Raw genomic sequence first — 21542 nt, forward strand, 5'->3', positions numbered from 1 at the left:
ACTTACAGTGCCCAGGAATGGACCTGGGTACTGTAGGGGCACAGGGCTCCTGCTCCTGTGCCCACACCATAGGCATAAGGCACCCAGCCAGAGGGGTGGCTGACATATGCCTTGGCAGTGTAGGTGATGGGCATGGCACACAGAGATGTGTGCCATGTCGACTCTTTGTTTTGTCCTGTGCCCAGACACTCAGCCTGCAAAGGCAGTGTGTGTGTGTAAGGGTACAGGGGCTCTAAGGGTGGCACAATGAGTGCCGCAGCCCTTAGAGGCCTTCCCTGGTCACAAGGCCCTGGGTACCTAGGGTACCATTTACTAGGGGCTGACATGTGGCCAGGGTTTGTCAATTTGGAGTTTGTATTTTAGGGAAGGAACACAGGCCCTGGGTACCCGATTGGCAGGAGCCCAGGGCACAACAAGGAAAAGTGCATCAGCTATTAGGCAAAAAAAAAAAAAAAGGGGGGGTTACTGCAACAGAAACCCACTTTCTCACAATTGGCACCCAGTAATAAGGTACTACACCATTTATTCGGTTGCAAATAAATCATATGTGCATATTGACTACTTTCTCACATCCCCGTCGCTTACAACTAGAGTTGGTGATGCAAGCATTGAACAAATATCCCTCTTGGACCATCCCATGATCACACTGACACTCCAGAGTGGGCGACTTTCGGCCTAGTGGCTACCGATGGCAATTGTGCGATGGGCTGCTGCAGTCCCCTGCTATGCTGTCAGCAGTGCGTACGGTGCTGACGGAGTAGCTCTAAACAAACGGCGTGAGAGTCATTCACTGGCTGGTATGGGAAGCACTGAAGTTTGTTGTAAGGGGTGAATTTATTGCAATATCTGCGACCAAGAACAGAGTGTGACAGGAATAGCGTTGGCAGCTGGAGCAAGCGGTCACGGCGATGGAAGCCATCCATAAATGTACGTGGGCTCCCAGAGTCTGGCGAGAGCTGGAGCAGAAGTGGCTTTTGTTAAGGCACCTTGACGTGGACAGGGTGGAGCATGCCCTCCTGCTGCTCTGACATAAATTCTTCCTGAGCAATGACCGATGCGGGTGCATGCTCGCCCACAGGCTGCGTGCCACAACCGTGGCAACATCTATCAGCTCGATCAGACAGTCTTCGGGGTAGGAAGTACATTCGGATGAGGACAGTTAAGAGTTTTTTAAGGAGGTCTATCAGACCCTGTACTCTAACTCGGACGGCTCCCCCAGTGACCTGAGTTCTTACCAGCAAGGGATCCCTCTGACTCGCTTACTGGCGGCACTCGCATCCCAAGTACATCTGCCTATACATGTTGAGGAAGTGGTCACGGCGATCGCGTACCTTAATAAAGTGCCGGGCCAGATGGCTTCACGGCGTAATTTTATAAATCCTTCTGTAGGGAATTGGCCCCGCTCCTTGCCCAACTCTTTTATTTCTTTATTGAGAGGGAGGCATCAATATCTGTGATCCTCAAACAATCGAAAGGACCCCAGGGACTGTGGGACCCATTTCCCTACTAAATATCAACGTTGAGCTATTCCCCAGAATCGTGGCTCCCCACCTCAAACCGCTCATGCCTGGCCTAATCGATCCGGACCATGCCTGTTTTATTCTGACGAGACGGGAGGGGTAAACAATACCAAGATGCTCCTGCATCTCATGGATATCACCCAGAGGGCCCGCAAGAAGGCACTATTCCTTTCCATTGACGCAGAAAAGGCATTTGATCACGTCCAGTGGGCCTACCTTTTCTAAACGCTACACCACTTTGGGTTCAGGAAAACATTTATCAGGTGGATAGGCTGTATCTATAGCGCCCCTAGGGCCACCATCCGGGTCAGTGGAACATCTTCGGCTACGTTCCCGATAACTTGGGGCACTCACCAGGGCTGCCCGCTCTCCCCACTTCTCTTTATGCTGTACATGGAGCAAATGGCGCAGCGTATTCGGGACAATCCGAAGATCGCGGGCATTCAGTTCGGAGTCGATACTCATACTATTAGCTTATATGCTGATGTTGTCATTCTTTCTCTTGCAAATGACGTCTTTGCCAGTCCTCCTGACGAAATGCAGATATTTGGAGAGGTCTCGGGGTTTAAGGTAAATCTCACATCTTGAATCTGTTGGTTCCCCTCCCCATGAGGCGACGTTACAAGCCCAGTTTCTCCTGAAGTGGGTGCCAAATTCTCTGGCGTATTTGGGCATACTGCTTGCTCCCACTACATTGTTTCCTTTCCCCCTTGTCTCAGAGTGTTGCCAACCCTGACTTCCTCCAGGTGTGTGGCTCAGAAGTGTTTAGCAGATGGCAAGAGCAAGGATGTAAGCAGGTGCATTCTCTTTTTGATCCTGGTGGAATCCTCCCTTTTGAAAAACTCCAACCGGACTACTCACTCCTCATGATGGATGAATTCCATTATTTGCAACAGAAGAACTGAGTGACCTCTCCAGAGTCCAAGACAGCTGCCTCCTGTCCCCTTAACGTATTTGAAAAATGGCTGGTCCTCAAGGGAGACGACAAGCGTCTCATCTCTGAACTCTATGCTACGCTGTCAAAAGGGAACAATGGGTGCAAAACTAAGGGCCAGCTGCGCTGGGAGGAGGAACTGGGGCGCGCTCACTCCGATAAGGAGTGGGCCGATGTAGGAGACGGGCTTAGTATATGGTGCTTACTTATGTAAGTGTAGCACCCTGCACCAATCCAGACAAATCTTATGGTGATTTTAGTGGTCTTAGACAACCTTAGAAAGCTTTCTAAGTGGTAGCTGTGGAGAGCAGCCTTCAGGCTTAGTCCAGGAGTGTAAAGCAGCTTGTTTTACCAGAACTTAATCTTATTGGTATAGGTTAAGTGAAAAAGAACCACACAGCGTATTTATAAAAATATATATTTATCGTAAGACAGTCAGTAACACACTACAATATCTCCTACACAAAGATAACACACAATGCACATCGTACTTTGCAATAAAAACAGGCATGTAGAACAAATACACAGTGGTGGCCAGGGGTAGACCAAACCATACACTAAAATAGGAGGGTGTGAATCACGACTCAAGTCAAGACTGGACCTAGAAGACGTAGAAGTGCTGGGGACCTAAGGAACCACCTGAGGTAAGTACCCAGGAACCCCACGGAGACCGGTGTGCATAGTGGAAACAAGACCGTGTTCAATACAAGTCAATGGGTAAGTCGTGGTTGCAATTTTAAAGACGAAGGACCCTTCCCAGTGGACCCTCAAGAAACTTCATTGAAGACAGAAGGTTGGAGAGTCACCCCACCCATGGATACCCTAGGAACCAGGATACCTACACCAGCGAAGAAAGGTGCTTGGTTCAAGCTGACATCGGAAACCACAGTCGTAGCCAATGGAGGACTTCAGGAAGATGCAGCTGACGAAGAAGGTGAAAGTAACCGGTGGATTCAAGTTGAGAAGTACCTGAAGGCAGAGCGGACAGAGTCTATGCCACTCAGGAGTGACCAGGAGGCACAGAAGACGAATGTCCAACGATGTCAGGAGATGCAGGAGAGTTGACGATGACAGTGGAGGTGCAGCTGTAGGGACCAGGCGACGTCGAGAAAGACCAGGAGCTATTCATGAGCTGTCCCCCGAAGGATGTCGGGAGCTGAAGGATTGGTGTCTGTCGGGAGCACTAACAAGCCTTGGCAACCGCAAACAACGTGATAGGGGAAAAGGGCACAGTGTCGGGACCAGCAGGGTCCAAGTGACTCAACGTGCAGGGGAGTAGGAGTAGGCCCGACCAATCAGGGGAGCCCTCTGGAGTCAAGGAAGACCCTCAAGAGGACCCACAGGCCAGAGGCACATGAGTCGCAAGAGGACCTCAAGCAGCTCACCAAAGATGCACACCTACGGTGCAAGGGATGCTGAGAGGATGAAGATCTTGCTGCAGGAGATGCTTGAGGCTGGAGCTTCTTGGAGCCCAAAGTTCTTTGGGTGAAGAGTGTCAACAAGCCATGGCAACGGCAAGTCGACACGGTGCAAAGAGGTTCGGTTTCAACGGTTCTGATGAGATACTGGCCTCAAACACGGTGAGAAGACAGTGCAGGCCTCGAGGGAGTTGTAGGACCACCACCTGTATTGCTGAGGCTTAAGGCGTCTGTGGGAGCGTAGGATCAGCAGACCAGTCAGCTGTGTTTCCGTGCATGCAAATGCAGGTAAGTGACTCCTTCACTACAAAGAAGATTGCTTCAGGTGTCTTGGATGTCCACAGGCCTTGGAAGGATCCTGTATGGGGCACGGACGTTGAGGAAGGCTTGCAGGAAGATGAGACCAGGAGCAGCAGGAGTCTTCCAGATTGCTGTCTTGGTGTTCAAGGCGAAGTCCAGAGAGCCCAGACGGTCTAAGATGAAGTGGTTTCTGATCTGAATCTTGTCCCACAACGAATCTAGTGACCCACCCACATGTAAGCCCTTAAGTACCCCAAAGAAAAGGTTGGGACAATTCAGGGGTACCTCCTGGAGGAGGGGTCGGACAGTGGGGAGGATACTCCCATGTCCTTTGTCCAGTTTTGTGCCAGAGCGGGAGACAATGGCTCCCTGAGCTGGTTTGAGCTTGAGTATGCAAGGAGGGCACCAAATGTACCCTTCAAGCAGACTAGGCGCCTCTGGCAAGCACCCCCCACCCTGTACCAATACACTAAACCTTGTCTGGGAGATGGTTACACCTCCCTGTGACAGGATACCTATTGTCCTGCCTTCCTCTGCTCGAGCTTGGCTCAGCAGCAGGAGAGCAGAATCGTGTCTGGTCATCAGCAGCCACAGTTTGCTGTTGGGGCCTAGAAGACTTGTACCGGGAGCACCAAGTGCTTCCAAGAGAAGCTTTACAGTTCATGGAACCATACCTCCCACACCGTTTATGGAGTGGGGATAGGATTCCAACATGTTTGATACCACACACAACAGGGGTTGTTGCAGACAGTTTAGAGATGGTCATCGCGTAATGACGCATGGCCACTCTATGTATCATAATGGCTGATGTACTTACAACCCGGGAGAATGGACTCTGAAGGTTGTAGGGGTGTTCTGCTCATGCAGAGGCACCCTCATACTTATAAACAAGCACCCTGTAATCAGGATTAAAAAGGCCTGCCTTTGGGGGAGACTTATAGGTTTTAAGAGCAGAGACCTCAGATATAAGAAAACTTATATCTGTCGTAAGTGGTGCTAGCACTAGCTTACACAGCTGCAATGGCAGGCCTGTAGTCACAATTTTAGTGGTCTCTCATGGGTGGCATAATACATGCTTCATCCCATGGGAGACCCCTGCTGTACCTATGCCCTGGGTACTTTGGTACCATATACTAGAGGCTTAGACAGGTACACCAGTAGCCAATCTGGAGTGTACCTCAGTACTCCCCATACACATATCCAATTTAGGGGAGAAAGCACACAGGCTGGAGTCCTGGTTAGCAAGAACCCAGCCAGACTAGTCAGCAACAGCATCACATGAGGCAAAAAGTGGGGGTAACCATAAAAGCAGATCGTACTTTCCTACAACCAACATTTATTATAAAGCACAACACACAGCACAAAGCGCAACAGGAACGAAGACAGCCTACAAATTAGCCGCCTACTGGTACCTTGCGCCTGCATGCATCCACAGATGGGACAAGGGGCACTCAGAGAAATGCTGGAGGGGGTGCAGGCAAACAGACAATCTAGTTTATCTACTATGGCACTGCCACAGTGGAGGAGTGTGGCTCAATGGTTAGAGCGGCAGACCCTGAAGCAGAGTTCTGGCCAGGGACCAGGGTTCGATTCCCGCCTCGGCGGGGCTCGGGCTCAATTTCCTCGGACCTGTCTATTCTCGCCTCGGTGCCTCTTCTAATCACGGGCCCCACGCTGCAACTCTGGGCAATAGCTTGCTTAGCCTCCACACCGGCCCCAACAGCGCTAAGGATGCCTGGCTTCACCCTGGGGGTGCCCAGGAGTGGACACTTCACGGGGAAAGCCAGGAGGGGTTCCACAGCGGAATGAGTATCAGCGCCAGGAAACCGCAAAAGGCGACACCGCAAGGTGGCCGTCTGGTGACAGTGCGCTCTATAAGTACCTTGACATTTACATTTTTTTTTTCACAAGCTGTCCCGATTCTGGGAGCGGATATTAGATGACATTGACTCAGCATTCAACACCTCTCTTTCGCGCTTCCCTGCGTACACCATCCTAGGGCTTCTGAACCCCCTAACTTTCGCACTGCGCCCGCTTTGGTCCGGCAGATGGCCCTGGCGCTACACGCTGCACAACAAGTGATCCTAGCTCTCTGGGGTACCGAGAACTTCCAAGACCACACCTCATGGCTTCACAAACTATGGTTATCACTAGCTATGGAGCGAATGTCCCTCATAGTAGAGAACAGGAGAGCTGCATACGCGGAACTATGGGCCCACTTCATTCGTATTCTCTTGGTGGAATCCGGGAGGTCACATGCCCCAAATACCTGCAGATTTTGTGTCTATTACCCTCACAAGGTGCGGAGCCACTACTATCCCTCACTACAGACTCTGAACCCCTGCAGGGTAGATAAGCGATCATACGCTATCCAGAGTTTAACGCAGACATTCTCCTGGTGCAGAAAGTGGGGGGTGGGGGCGGGGGGAGGGGGGGAGAGAAGATAAGGGAGGGTGTTGTTTAGTTAGAAATTAAATTTTTGTGGTCTGCTATATATACTCAAATGGTCCTTATATAGCTGCCGGCCTCCGGGTTGTGGGCACATAGCTGTGTATATTTCACCTTCATACCCTGCCGGCCAATGGTTGTAGGCAATGTTAACTACCTAATGGATCCTCATTAATAAACAGAATTGTTCCTAAAGGAGTATGAGATTAGTGTTTCTGGGAGCAATTTGAGAAGTCTACGTTTGAAGGTTTTGTTAGATTGAGAGGATATTTAATTTTTTAGGCATTACAATCGCGGATTTACAGGTTGGTGTTGAGTGCATGGGATCCATGTCCGATAGGGAATTAGAGCCAACTAGCCAAAAGAGATGGTATAGAGGGAGTGGTTACCTATGGGTTGCCATATTCATAGCAGTAGTCGGAGGGAGTCCTATGATCTTTGGTTCTGTGAACTGTTTTTGTCAAGCTTATTGATTATGCGAATACAGGCAAGACATACTGTTCAGATAGGTAGGTATTAGGGTAGTGACTGGTTGCACTGGTAACACCTCATCACCAATCTATATTTAGAGGTGGGAGTCATCAGTTATGCAGGAGGGAAGAGATCTAGTTGTGAACTTGCGATGTAATAGATGGTGAGTAGATTATAGGGTATTTTCTATAGAGCTAATAGGATGACGTGTCAACATAACCACTAAAAGATGGCCATTCAATTAGCATATAGAGTTATACTCTGATGGGGGGGGGGGGGGGGGGGGGGGTATAGGGACCTTCCTTACTTACAGTTTTGTTGCCCGTAGAAGGTCCCATCTTGCAGTTAATGAGTTCAATAGAGGATCTGTTGGAGAGCAAGGAGTCCTTCCCTTTTTTTGACTGCATAAGGCAAAGTCCTTCTTTATTTTCGGTCTATCTGGGAATAGCAAGTCCTCTTTCACTTTCGCTTAGAAGAAGGACCACCATCTTAGGAAGAAGACAAAATGGAGTGTAGGGGAGAGGGGTACCAAAATGGAGGACCGGCTATATTCATGTGAGGCAGCCACTGGGGCATCCCAACACCTTAAAAACAAGCGCAGTGGGCGCAGCTGTTCAGGGACCACCACCAAAGTTCCTAGGATCTTCAGACTGCACACTGGGGCAGATCAGTCACTAGCAACCAGCTCAGCGGCACTGGAGGTCGTGCCTCAATTGAATTTGCTATTCCGATGTCATATTCCCACCACTAGCGGCAGCACCATTGAAGCAGGTTTGCTGCCGGCCCCTACAGCGAGCCTGCACGATGGATGAGGGGCCATGCTAGCAACCAGCAGTGTGGTTGAAAAGCGAGGAAGGGAACTTAGCATGTGGAACGCAGTGCAAAACAGAACAGTCTACACGGTGGAGGGGTGACAGGCCCCTCTACACCAGAGTCTTGGCTCTGCACTGTGGAGTCGCCAACACCGTTTAGCCGGGCCATTGCGCGATTGGGTGGTGCGCCTGGACCCTAAGGATGCGGACCTTACAATACCAGCCCCCCCTCCCCCACAGCTGCGCTTTTTTGCAATTCATCTGGCGCTCCCAGACTTTATAATTACTTATTCTCCCTTTCGATCTGTTGTCAGCCTCCTAGTGCTTCACAAACCTCCTCAAGCCGGCCATAGAGTTTCTGCAAGCTCAGGGAATTCGGCTCATTATTTACTTGGGCGACATGCTTTTCCTGGCACAATGTCCCAAGAAGCTGATAATGCATCTCCAGTTGGTGGCAAGTTTATTGCAAGGTTTGGGGTTCGCCATCAACGAGAAGTGCTTCACAAACCTCCTCAAGCCGGCCATAGAGTTTCTGCAAGCTCAGGGAATTCAGCTCATTATTTACTTGGGCGACATGCTTTTCCTGGCACAATGTCCCAAGAAGCTGATAATGCATCTCCAGTTGGTGGCAAGTTTATTGCAAGGTTTGGGGTTCGCCATCAACGAGAAATCTCTTTCTCCCCCCCCCCCCCCCCCCGATGCAGACAGCACCTTACTGGGGTCCATCATAGATTCCAACTCTGCAACCCTGAGTCTCCAATCCGGAAAGATCACAAAGATCCAGCACAAACTTCGCCAGACGCTGGCCACACCATGCACATCGCTCAGGCAAATTTCTCATCTGGTAGGACTTCTCTCTTCCTCGATCAAAGCGATATTTCCTGGCCCTCTCCATTATCGACCCTTGGAGCATCTAAATGCACACCATCTGAGGAAAGGCTTAACGTATGCTCAGTCAGCTGTGTTGACTGCAGAGGCCAGAGAGGAGATAGAGTGGTGGCTTTCTCACATGGAGGCTTGGAACGGGAGAGCAACCTTTGATTTCACCCCCGATCTGGTAATATAATCCAAGCCAGCAGGTCCGGCTGGGGCACCAGGTGTGGGGATTTCTCCACAGGAGGAAGTTGGTCACCCCTAGAACAACAATTGCATATCAATTGTCTAGAGCTCATGACAGGATCCTTTGCGGTGCAGTGTTGGACGAAAGATCATGTTCAGTCCTCGTTGCTATTGAAGATGGACAACGTCTCAGCGGTAAGATATATAAACCATTAGGGGGCACCAGATCACAAGCACTGGCGAACATGGCAAAACAATTCGGGAACTATTGCCTGGAAAATCAGGTCTCGGCAGAGTATCTCCTAAGCCGAGAACCAGGAGGCGGATTGGCACTCCCGTTACCTGCAGGACCCAAAGGTCTTCGAAAGGTTAGAGTGGGGAGAAGGGTTATGCATTCCCTCCCTTCTGGAACAACAGAACATCGACTCAAATCCGCATGCAGAATTGTTCTTGGTAACACCAATATGGAAATCGCAAGTGTTTTATTCAGTTCTTCTGGAACTTTCTTGGGCTTCTCCAATCTGACTCCCCCGCTTTCCTCACATTTTGCTGAATATAGACCGTGAGCCGTATCGGTTGGTGGCAGAAGGAGCTTTACAACTCATGGTGTGGCGTATTACAAGCAATGCTGGAGGCTCCCAGACCTTTTTGAGTCATGCTGAGGTCCTCCTATCCCGAGCTTGGGCAGAAAGCACAACTAAGCGATACAGATTGTCTTGGACGAGATGAGATGGGCGTGTTGGCGTCTGAGACAGGGTGTTGATCCTGTGGGATCTGATGTAGTCCAAATCCTTAATTTCCTTTCAAGCCTAGTGGAGGACAGGTTGGCTTTTCGTTCAATTAACTACTTTTGTTCAGCAATCTCAGCAGGGCAGGCACCTATAGATAGGGCCCTGATCAGGGAGCAGCCTTTTGTGTGCAGATTGCTCAGGGGGATTTGTCCCTCTCTCACCAGAACCAAACTATGCCGCCTTTTGGGGAGTTAATTTGGTCTTGAACCTGATTTAATCATGGAAACACATTGGTTTCTGTCCTGGAAAGATATTTCAGCTAAATTGGCGATGTTGGTATGCTTCATTTCATGCAGGAGAATTTCAGACGCAAGAGCCTTGGATATAACAGCCAGAGTGTTTTCTCCTAAGGGAGTAGTTTTCACAGTAAGTAGACACACTAAGTGCAACACCAGGACGATTGCTTGCCCAGAATTTCCAGAGTCTCTAAAATTATGGTAAAATGTTTAAAAGCATATGAAGAGATGACCAAGTCCGCCCATCAGGCAAGAGACAACTTCTCATTGCCCTGACAAAACCATATAGAGTGGTATCTTCCCCCCACAATAGCCCGCTGGGTTCAGTGAGTGATGCAGGAAGCAGGTGTTAACACTACGGTTTTTGGTGCACATTCAGCAAGAGGGGCGATGGCCTTTAAAGCTTTCTGACTGGGAGCACGCTTAGAAGACCTCATGCGTGTGGCAGACTGGTCATCTGAATCTACTTTTAAGAGATTCTGTTTTAAGCCTGGCGGGGATGTAGCCAAATTAGTGGTAATTAAGCTTTGAAATAGCATAATCTTCGCGTCTGATCCAGACATCGAATGAAAATTTGCCTAGATTAAGTGAAGGTAAGTTTCAATTCTATTAAGGACACGGAGGTGACCTGCTTAAAAAAAGGTACCCGGCAGGGATGCCCCTTGTCCCCGCTATTACTTGCCATCGCAATGGAACCCTTAGCGGCCACTCTCAGGACACAACTGGGGCAGTGGGGTATCCAACTGGGGGACACTAATCATGTGGTGTCCATGTATGCAGACTCGTATATCTCTGACAACCTTAAGAAGCGGTACCGGTGCTTACTAGAGAGCGAATGAGGTTTGGGGAGGTGTTGGGACTGCGACTCAACCCAGGAAACTGTAAACTCTTCCCTATGGGAAATCTGGTGGGAAAGGGGGAGCCTGAGCTACCACAGGTGGGGATGCGCTGGGTGGGCGACGAGGTGAGATATCTGGGGATTAAATTAGTACATACACAATCGGCCTTTTTGGAGAGAAATATGGGGAGATGTGTGGGAGGCATTCAGAGATCTGTAGCTTTTAGGAAAGAGCTCCCCTCATCACTAATGGGTAGGGTGGCGCTATCTAAGATGATAATCCTGCCACGCTGCTTGTATGCCATGCAGAATTCACTTTACCAAATCCCGCACATATATTTCCAATGGCTGGAGCGTCTTATGGTGGAGTTGATGTGGGGATCAAAAAGGAAATGAGTCAAACTAAACACACTGACACTGCAGAGGCAATGGGAGCAGAAAGGACTTGAAGTCCCTCGGCTGGGGATTTACTATATGGCATTGCAACTTCAGCACGTGGTGCATTAGCTGGATGACCGGGATAACTGGGAGAAACCGTTGCTAGCAGGCGCGCATCATGAAGTTGCGCTCCCTGAACTTCTCATGCTGGGTGCTGGAGTACCGGAGCATTGGAAACAGCAATAAAAACGATAGAAAAAAGGACCCTTATGCCCCGAGGCCCTGCTGTGGGCAGAGCAGCCTTTTAAAAAGTTAGGACAAAGTATTTCCATTACCAAATGGATGGAGGGAGGATGTCAAATGATGGGGGACCTATATGCAGCCCAACAGTTCATGACGAGGGAAGAGGGGGAAAATATGTTTGAGCTTGGCAAGGGACAATACTTATAGCATGCAAAGGTTTCTGCTGTGGCCGACATTACCGCAGGTCACTGCAAACCCTACAGGCAATAGCCACCCTGGCGGGAGGACGCAGACTGGTTCCCCATATGTATAGGGCACTCAGGGGAGACCTCCCCACCGGTCCCCTCCCTATCCAGGCTAAAAGGGACGCTATATTAGAGGAACCCTAACAGAGAGGGAGTGGAGGAGAGAACATGAGGGGGTCAAACAGATTAGCACCAACGCTAGATTTAAACTTGCACAATATAATCTAGTACACCAAACGTACTTGACCCCACGAGTGCTTCATAAGATATTTCAGGACCAATCCTCCTGTTGTCCGAGATGCAGACATGTAGATGCACACTTTCTTCACATGATCTGAGACTGCACTGAGCGGCCACCTTACTGGGGGCAGGCGATACAGTGCCTGCAGAGGGTTACGGGCTGGACAGTGCCGCATTATGTCAAGGGGGTATTACTGAGGCTTCTCCATACGCCCAAAGCTAAGAAACTCACTAGGAAGTTTCTTCAACTGGGGCTAGTGTTACCCAAACAGCAGATAGCCATCAAATGGATGAGTCCAACCTTCCCAGTGGTAGAGAATTGGACCAAAGACATGCGCGAATGGGACACGGCAGAGTTAATTTGAATGAAGAAAGTCAGGAGGGATGATAAACTGGAGGAGGACGCAAGTGCGTGGTACACCAGGATTACTGACTTAACACATACGGACGACCTCTCTGTGGACGAAACGGATGAGATTTCAATAGGTTCGGATGGACCAGGGGCCACACCGACATCTGAGAATGACATGAACATATGGACTATGCAAATAGAGATTGAGCTCTTAGACACTGGGACTGACAGTACAAGACTAACATGACCCAGGCGAGTGGGGGGGGAGAGACATGTTAACTGTTTAAGTTTCCATACAGTTAGCAATCAGCAGGATGTTTATAATAGGACCTGATAGAATGCTCTGTAGTACATGCTTGACAATAAGGATAAGTTCTCTTTGAAGAAAAATCTACTAAATATGCCACTGTAACACAATGGAATGTATGGCTTCTGCTATGATCTGTTTATCCTTTTGTGTTTCTTTTGAAAAAGGCTAATCAAAATTTACAAAAAGAAAAAAAGACACGGAGGAGAGGATTTTCCCACCCGGCGGTCAGGTTAGACGCAGACCCGCCTTGTATTGGAGTAGTCTGTTCTTCATATAAAGTTGGCGTGGTCAATGCGATATAATAGGTTAGAACTGTGGTTACTGTAGCATTAGCTTGCTCGAGTTTTTTGCATGAATAGTTTATGCATTTGTGTCAAACAGGGTGTTGGAATGGTAACTGACGCACTATGTCTTTACAGGAAACAATGGGTCTAAACCGTACGCTTGAGAACTGTTGGCAGGATTCGTGCAAAAAAATAGGGAGATAAGGAAGTGACAGAGGAGTCTATTGGAGCCCTGTTGTGGGCACTAAAGAAGGACTGCTGAACTCAATTCAATTTCAATCTTTATTTGATCTAATTAAAATGATCATAAAAGCACAAATAACAATACATATTGGTAATATACTAAAATCAGCAAACAATTCATCATTGACCTTAGAATAAAAGCCCTATTATAAGAGAATCATTTCACATACTAAAAACTCTACAATTAAGTTACCCCCTTCCTCTTTCTCATGTAGGCCCATCAAAACGTAGCTACCGAAAAGCAAACCAGGGGATCAGATAACGATTTTAAAAAATATAAGGCAACCCGGCATTGATAAAAATACCCTTGCTTTAAAATTGGGTTAAGGTAGTCATTGCTCTCTTTCTCATACAGCCTGCAGAACAAAACTAGGTGCAGTGCAGTTTGTGGTGAAAGGTTATCATATGGACATACACTTAAATCTGAATGATTATATGTTTTTTCTGGATAGCCTAACATCAAAGGAATCATATTCATGCGGAAACTCAATAATATATATCTGTGTTGCGGCCTAGTGACATTTACTAAGTAGGAGTACCCTCCCTCTATTAATGGAGGGTTTTGGACATATATACAGACTGCATGTTTCTCTCTGTGGTGTTCCTTTCGCTTGTAATCTGCCATCAGTAAGAACGTATTGGCAACCTTTTGTTAAGAAACCTTTCTACGGGTCAGTGGGTCCTTAAACAATTTGGGGAGGCCGACCTCCTTCAGTACAAACTCCACGTAGCTGAGCCACCTAGACATTCTCCGATTGTCCATGCTTAAGCAATTCTTTATTATTGTTTGTGTCAGTGTTACTGTTGAACTCATTACGTTTTGTTTTCCTAGTGTTCATGGAAAAAGTAGTTTTATATGGCTTTAATGGCTGCCATGCTTTTGAAATGCAAATAAAGTGAAGAAGGAAAACCATAATCCTCACCTCCGAGTCCTTAATGAAATGTAAACTTACCTCACTTAAGCTAGGCAAATTTTCCTTCTCCCTTATTGCATTTACATCAAGGAGCTTAAGGAATTTTGTATCTTTAGCCATTTTACTACAACCTCTACCACAAATAGAACATTGAATAATTTTATAATGTGCTTTCTTAAAACATTTCAGATGGCTAAATTGAGAAAGATATCCTTTCATCCCATCTTGTCCAACCATGGTCTAAAAAAAGACTATTTTCATTACATGTTCCAGGTCTGGTGCTCTTAACCTTTTAAGATAGTGTAGTGATGCAGCTACAATATTTCCCCATGCAAGGTAAAGCATATCCTCCAGAATGCTAGGATTAGACGGCCCCCTCACCAAATTGTGTTTTTTACATATTAATCCCTGGTGTCTAGTGGGCTTTGTGACCACAATGGGGTGTTTTCCCCCATTCTGTCCACCCAATCTGCCCCCAGGAAGGCAAAACTACAGTCTGTTCCTGGGGTGTTGGCCTGATGGCAGAAGGCTAGCCCTTCACCTCACAGTTTTTAATGCACATTCTTACTGGCCCCTGGGTGGGAAAACTGGTGATAACCCATCCAATCTGCCCAGCAGGACAGAAAAACTAAATAGACTGAGTGGCTTGGGGAGCGATAACTCATGCAGGGTTGGGTCTCCTCCATGAAAATATTCCTGGTGATCTAGAGGGCTGAATACCTGCTCCGTGAATTCACTCTGCAGCGATTCTTTAGCAGGAAACCATTTGGAAGGGGTATTGCCAGTAAGGAGGTGGACTGTTCTTTCCAACAGTACAACTGCTTTTACAATCAGTGATCAGGGAGGAGGGTAAGGGTGATTGGGGGTTTTGAGGTGTGCCACTGAGCACTGTACAAAGTGAAAGAAAGAGGGCCAAAAGGCTCCTACTACTTTCACTTACGATGTCAGTGTGCCATGCACGTTGATAGTCATTCTCAACAGAAAAAAAACTCAGAATTCAAGAGATACTCTTTCCCTAGATAAGTGCCTCTAAAGGAAAGCTCTCTTGTGCAAGCATGGGAGAGTTTCTCAGCCACAGCTGCGTGGGGCGAGATGTCTTCGTCAGCAGCTCATTCAGGGCATCAACCCTAATCATCAAAGGAAAAGGGGGAGGCACATCGCTAGCACAAAATTTAAAGTACATTCCTGTTTTGGTTTTCCTTTCATCAAATTTTATGGAAAAACGAAACCAAATGTATTTTACCTCTACCTACCCATGGGTGAAGGTTGTGTGTGTATGTGCACTGGTGTTCTTACGGCTACACTGTAAATGTTATTTCTTTCTACAGGTTTTGAAAGATGTGTAAAAATCCTCCAGAACATTTGTAAAAAAAACCTGCATGAAAACCAACTTTTACTTAAAACGTGTGATTGTCTACTTTTTTCTTTCGAATGACTCTCTTTCCTTTCGAACCTTTGCACGCCTTCTCTCTATGCACAGCCTACTTTAAGTCATGTTTGCCTTAATACCTATTATTTTATCTAAGCAAATTGTGCAGACCTCAAAACAAAGATCACAACTTCGCCTTTAAAATCCATACCCCTGCAACTAACAATCCTCAATCTCCTGTAGCTCATCTTTTAATACCATCAATTGCATGAATTCACATATTTCCCTCCACTAAAGATTAGCTAATTCCTATTTGTTTAATCTACCACATAGAAACTGGAGTAAATGCAAGGTATGGCTTCCTTAAGAGTGCAAGACTAAACCCAATAGCCCATTAAAGAAAATATCCTAAATCTGGGTCCTGGAGTAAAATGCTGCATGGCGTAAAAAGTTCTTCAAGGGTACTAAGTGCTATATAATGCAATTACAACACAATATATTATATGACTCTCCGGTCACATACTACTTTCATAACAATCAGCAGTTGGGCAGTCCGCTGTAGATCATACAGACTGCATAATAATTTATTTTAAGTGCTTGACTCTCACACTCACATAAGGCAAAACTGCTAGGGGTCATGGCCATCACCCAGTACTATACCATTCCAAAACAATAAACCACCCATCACCAACTGAACAAGCATGAATCACTGAACAGATCTGCCACGTGCCTCTGGCCAATGAAGGACTTTACTTTAGTACACCACTGCAGGTCCCAATTAGCTACATACTATGACTGCTTTTAGCATCGCACAATGGCAGATATGAGATAGTAGTAAAGTTTATCACCGCAGATCCATGATGTCCTCCAACCTATGCCTGCTCAGGACCACAAACTTTAAATGAGATATCTCAGAAAGGACCACCCAGTGTAGTAATTAGCTAAGAGGACTGTTAAAATAAGAAATTACATAAAGGGACCTGCAATGCTGCTCAAAGTGCATCTGCCTCGGATGCTTCTTTACTCATCACACTGCTAAGCGCTGCATCCCATACCATGATAATCAAACCTCAGTGGTCATCATGCAGAAATTGAAACACTTACCTCATGGGATCAAAACAAAGACAGCTTCCTCAAACCACACACCCTACACAGGTTAATGTGCTACCCATGTAGGCGAGCGCTTCATTGCCCCACATACGGATAAGCACTATATAATGTTGCAAAACAATTCACTTCTGTGGACAATATCATTTTCACAGTCTTAGTTTAACCAGTAACTCTGGTAATTACTATTATCATCTGCAATAACCATCTTAAAACAGCTCACCTGCAGGATCTTCATCAAGACGACCTCATCACTGGCTGGATCAGTGCCGACAAAGCGGGCGTGTGTCACTGCATCAGCCATGTTCTCAATACCTTCTGCAGTACCATCATGTTTAGGATCTGCCAGAGCAAGATCAGCGGAGAAAACAACATCAAAACAATATCTGCAGTGAAGTCAACATTGTTTAAATACCGTTTTATTCAATTGCAACATTTGACCACATGAATGCACTTTTTGGACAAAAACTTCATGCAATTTTTTTTAGGTTGAGGAAAGAATACGTATTAATTTAGAATTTCTGTACTCATCAGGGGAATCACCAATATAAAATGTAGGAAGTTTTTTTTTGTTGTTAAACAAAGAATGTCCGTGTTAGTGAACTCTAAGATCAATCAATGTGAGATGTTTTAGCACAGTGCTTAATTTGAGCCGGTGGTTACCGGTGCTCAGCACCGGCACTTAAATGCTAACACCGGTACTTATGACATTCTGCCAAAGAGTGGTGCTCTGTGTCTAAATTAAAGTTGAGCACATAACAGTTGTTTATTAATTAAATAAAGATTTAAAAGGACTAATACCTGCTGTCCAATCCATTCTCATAGCTTTGGGCACCTGAAATAGTCTGAATTGTCACTCTCGTATTCCATTCTATTCTATTCAGGAGGATTTCTTAAGCACATGGCTACAAAGAAGGGCCTCCCAGCACCATGACAACCAGGTATCCTGCAGATGGTAAGTGAGTTAGAAAAGAAACGTTCTTAACAGTTTACTAAACGCTAGTTCCAATTTGGTTTGCCTTAGGTTATGAGGGAGTCCATTCTAGAGTTTTGGTACAAGGAAAGCGAAGGATCCTTCTCCGCCCCTGGTCCTCATTATCTTGGGTGCTACCAACAGTTGTTGGGTGTTAGATCGCAGCATTCTTGTGGGCTTATATGGGGGGGGGGGGGTCAGTACATTTTGATTCAATTAAGACCCCTTTTTGCATCGCTTTATGGGCCATGCACAGCAACAAAGACAGGGATGTGAAATTCCTACAGCCCGATTCCCGGGACATATTGTTTGGGGTCAAGGGCAACAAGTTTTCATGTGTGTTTTGTCCTTGGGACAAGTAGGCCGGTTGTATCACGTTGTAACGCATTCCGTTGCAACGCATGCCTTTACCACGCATGCGTTATAACGCAAATGCCATTGCCACGCATAACATTTACCACGAAAATGCCTTTACCATGCATACCTTTACAACGATTTTCGTTGTAAAACCATGCACGATACTGACATATTCATGGTAAAGGCTCCGTTCCCCTGCCCCAATTCAGCGCTTGGATTCCGCTGTCTTACAAGAATCTTTTTTCTCCACTAGATGGCACTTGCTGCATTTATATGCAGTTTACTTTCAAGAATGTTCTTTTTAATTCATTTTTAAATTCTTTTCTATTTAACAATAAATTTACAAATAAAAAGTTCCTTCGCCCCCATTCCTTTTTATATATAACCCAGATTTTGCCCTGCGTTTTTTTTTTGCTCTGGGATCTGTAGGTGACTGGTGGGGGGCCTAGGTGTCCTGTCTGTACATTGATATTTAGGAGGCCAGACGCTTGGAGCCGCCTTCACTGCGAAGTCGCCCTTACCGCTCTGCTGGTGGAGCTGGAGTCGGTGCAGTCTTGAGCTTCCCAGTAGGAGGATGAACTCGGAAGATCTCTCCTCCGGCTGGTGGGCTAACCCCGGCGGTCGATCGGGCCGCATGGGCTCGTCACCAGGGTCCATTCGAAGACTGCAGAGCCGCCATTTCTACTTGTCTGCAGGTCCCTGAGGAGCCATGGCGTGACTGTGTGTGCCCACCCCCCACCCCCCCGGTCCTCTTGTCTGGACGCGGCACCTAGTGTAGTCTATTTGACAGTACACAGGCCTGGTGAGTGGTGTGTGGCTCCTTTGGGGCCCTTGGTGAGTGGAGTTCTGGGGCTCCCCCCCTTCATCATGCTTTTGGGCCCATCCCGGGATCGGTGGACAGGCCGTGCCAGCAGCAGGGGGCCCCTCGATAGGCGCTGGACTTGGGAGTTGGGGTCCTGGGCCAAGTGGTCAGACTGTGGCATACTACCTCCCCCCGGTGGCATCTTGGGGCCTCATAATATCCGGAGCTTGACATACAGGGGGCGGGCACGACACCCCCTAACCTACAGGGCGGCCTTGGATTGACCATGATGAGGGATCCGCAGGGTGGTGGGTCCTCCAAGCAGAGTACGATGGACAAATTCATGGGCCCCGGGGCCTCTGTCGTGGCGTCGGGGGTGGACCTGGCGATGTGCCCGATAATGTCGCCCTCCTTGCAGCCATCATCCAGTCGCGAGACGCCCTAGATGCCAAGATAGGTGCGGTTGGCTCAGACGTCATGCTGCTGCGTCAAGATCTACGCAATGTGGTAGCACGGATCACGGAGACTGAGACGAGGGTCTCTGGAGTGGATGATGTGGTAGAGACTCTGCAGAAGCGAGTGGCCTCCCTGGAGACAATTCAACGTGGACTGGCGTCCCGGGTGGAGGATACGGAGGGGAGGGCCTGCCACAACAATCTTTGGTTTGTTGGATTTCCGTAGGGATGCGAGAAGGGTGGCATGGAGCGGTTCCTCACCCAGTGGCTTGCGAGTTGGCTCCCTCCGGGGTCCTTGTCAAAGTGTTTCGTGGTAAAGCGCGCTCACAGGGTGCTGACTCAGAAGCCCCCGCCTGGTGCTCGCCCGAGACCTGTCACTGCGAAGATACTAAACTACCACGACCTTATCCTGAAACAAGCTAGGGCCAAGGAACCACTGTTTGACAATGCCCGCATCCTCATATTCTCGGACTATACTAAGATGGTCCAACAACGCAGGCAGTCTTTTATGGCAGCAAATGCCCGGCTCAGAGAGCTCCAGCTTCCCTATGCCCTATTATACCCGGCCAGACTGCGGGTGGTCTATCGCTCTCGCACCCATTTCTTTGATTCTCCGGAGGTCTTCCACTGGACGGACGAGACGGTGCGCCTTCGCCCACATATGCCACCCCAGAGAGACTCTGACTCCTCAGTGAGCGAGATGGTCTATTAAACAACCGATACTAAAGGGGAAGGGACGGCGACTACCCAGGTCCGGGCTCAGGTTCCAGTCATGTAGTACTTCATCCCGAGCTGCATGGGCCCAGCGACTGCCTACTACATCAGACCAACTGGGGGGAGGGGGGGGGCGGTGTTTGTACTTCCATAGTTCCTTGATATGTTTGCCTTGACCGGGGAAGCACAATTGAGGGCCAATATTCCTGCAACACGTTAGTTGGAAGGGAAAGGGCCAGCTGACAATGGGCTGTATGTTGGGTATCCATTGGCGGGCGGGGGGAGGGACCTCCTGTTGGAGTCTCCCGCTCACGGCAACAGATACTTCATCGTTTTTGAGGTATAGGGTGGGGGGGGGAAGTGTGCTGTTGGGTTGTTTGGGGGGGTTCTGTTTGATCGCACTGGTCTACACTGCATCAGACGCATCTTATACGGACCACATATTTGTGCCCGGTACGCATCCATTCCTCGACCTTTTTCATGGCTGGGCCTCTTAGCGATGCGCAGGTTCCTGCTGGGACCCTTAAACTACTGAGTTGGAATGTCAGGGGTGCGTTGGATAAAATTAAGCGGGGTGCAATATTGAAGCAGGTGAAGCGAGCGCATGCAGATGTTCTCATGCTGCAGGAGACTCATCTTATGGGGTCTAAAGCGTTATGTTTTCAACGATTTGGGTACATACATGTCTTTCACTCCGGGTTTGTGAGGGGATCGTGGGGGATTGCAATACTGATCCATAGACGGGTCACATACACGCACATAAAGACTTGGAGGGATACGCAGGGTAGATATCTCTTCCTACAGGGGCGGATAGGGATGGAATCCATAGTTTTGGGATGTTTTTATGCCCCTCCCCCCCCTTTCTTGGAGCTTGGTGGAAACGCTTATGATCCTATGGACAGACATGCCGGATGGGCTAACTGCTGTGGGCGGAGACAGGAACGATGTGCTAGACATGGCTGGGGATCGCTGGCGGCCCGGGGACCCGCCGGACGCAGGTGGGACTACTAAACTACACCCAATGGTGGCGGGCCTGGATTGGGTGGACCCTTGGCGTCGCTTACATGGGACGGCGCAAGGCTATACATACTTGTCGGCTGTGCATGGCTCCTTCTCCCGCCTTGATTACATCTTCGTTCCCCGTGCCATGGGTAGCAGGGTGGTCGCCGCAGATATTCTTCCATGTGGTCTTTCAGACCACTCACCGATTACTCTTACAATGCGTGTGGGTAGAGCGCTGCAACCGTTTCGGTGGCGTCTTTCGACGTGGAACCTCCAGAGAGACGACTATAGAGAACATATGGCGGGAGCCATCGACCAATTCTTGTCATCTAATGTTGGGACAGTAGAGGGGCGGACTGCCTCTGAGAGGCAATGAAGCCCACGTTTCGGGGTGTGGCCATCTCATATTGCGCAGCAGCTCGCAGATTGCGTAGGGAGTCCCTTGTTCAGGTGGAGGCAAAGCTATTGGAATTGGAATCTAGCAGCAGGGATAGCTCCGATCGACAGGCTCGCCGCCAACTCCTGTTGATGCAGCAAGAATATGCTCATACTCTGTTAGACGAGGCCCGACAGGCGTGGCTGGTGACCCGCAGCAGGATCTACCAGTGGGGGGAGAAGTCCAGCAAATTATTGCATATGTTGCGTCAGCGGTCGTTTTATTCTCAGTCGCTCCCGGGCATTCTGGGCCCAGATGGGTCCACCCTTTCGGACCCCTCCGTGATAGCTG

The 21542-nt window shown here is 48.3% G+C and overlaps 1 protein-coding gene across 5 annotated transcripts in view; it reads right to left on the reverse strand.

The window, feature by feature from the left end:
- The window catches only part of GBF1 (golgi brefeldin A resistant guanine nucleotide exchange factor 1), a 2300480-nt gene that overhangs the window by 2064827 nt on the left and 214111 nt on the right, over positions 1 to 21542 (reverse strand). For all 5 annotated transcript variants that reach the window (XM_085603553.1, XM_085603551.1, XM_085603552.1 and 2 more), the window contains exon 5: positions 16736 to 16854. In XM_085603553.1, the coding sequence (XP_085459679.1) occupies positions 16736 to 16854 (119 nt within the window). The remainder of the gene's footprint in view (positions 1 to 16735; positions 16855 to 21542) is intronic.

Source organism: Triturus cristatus, chromosome 1_2 (genome assembly GCF_964204655.1).
Source record: "Triturus cristatus chromosome 1_2, aTriCri1.1, whole genome shotgun sequence".
In the NCBI taxonomy this organism is placed as follows: domain Eukaryota; kingdom Metazoa; phylum Chordata; class Amphibia; order Caudata; family Salamandridae; genus Triturus; species Triturus cristatus.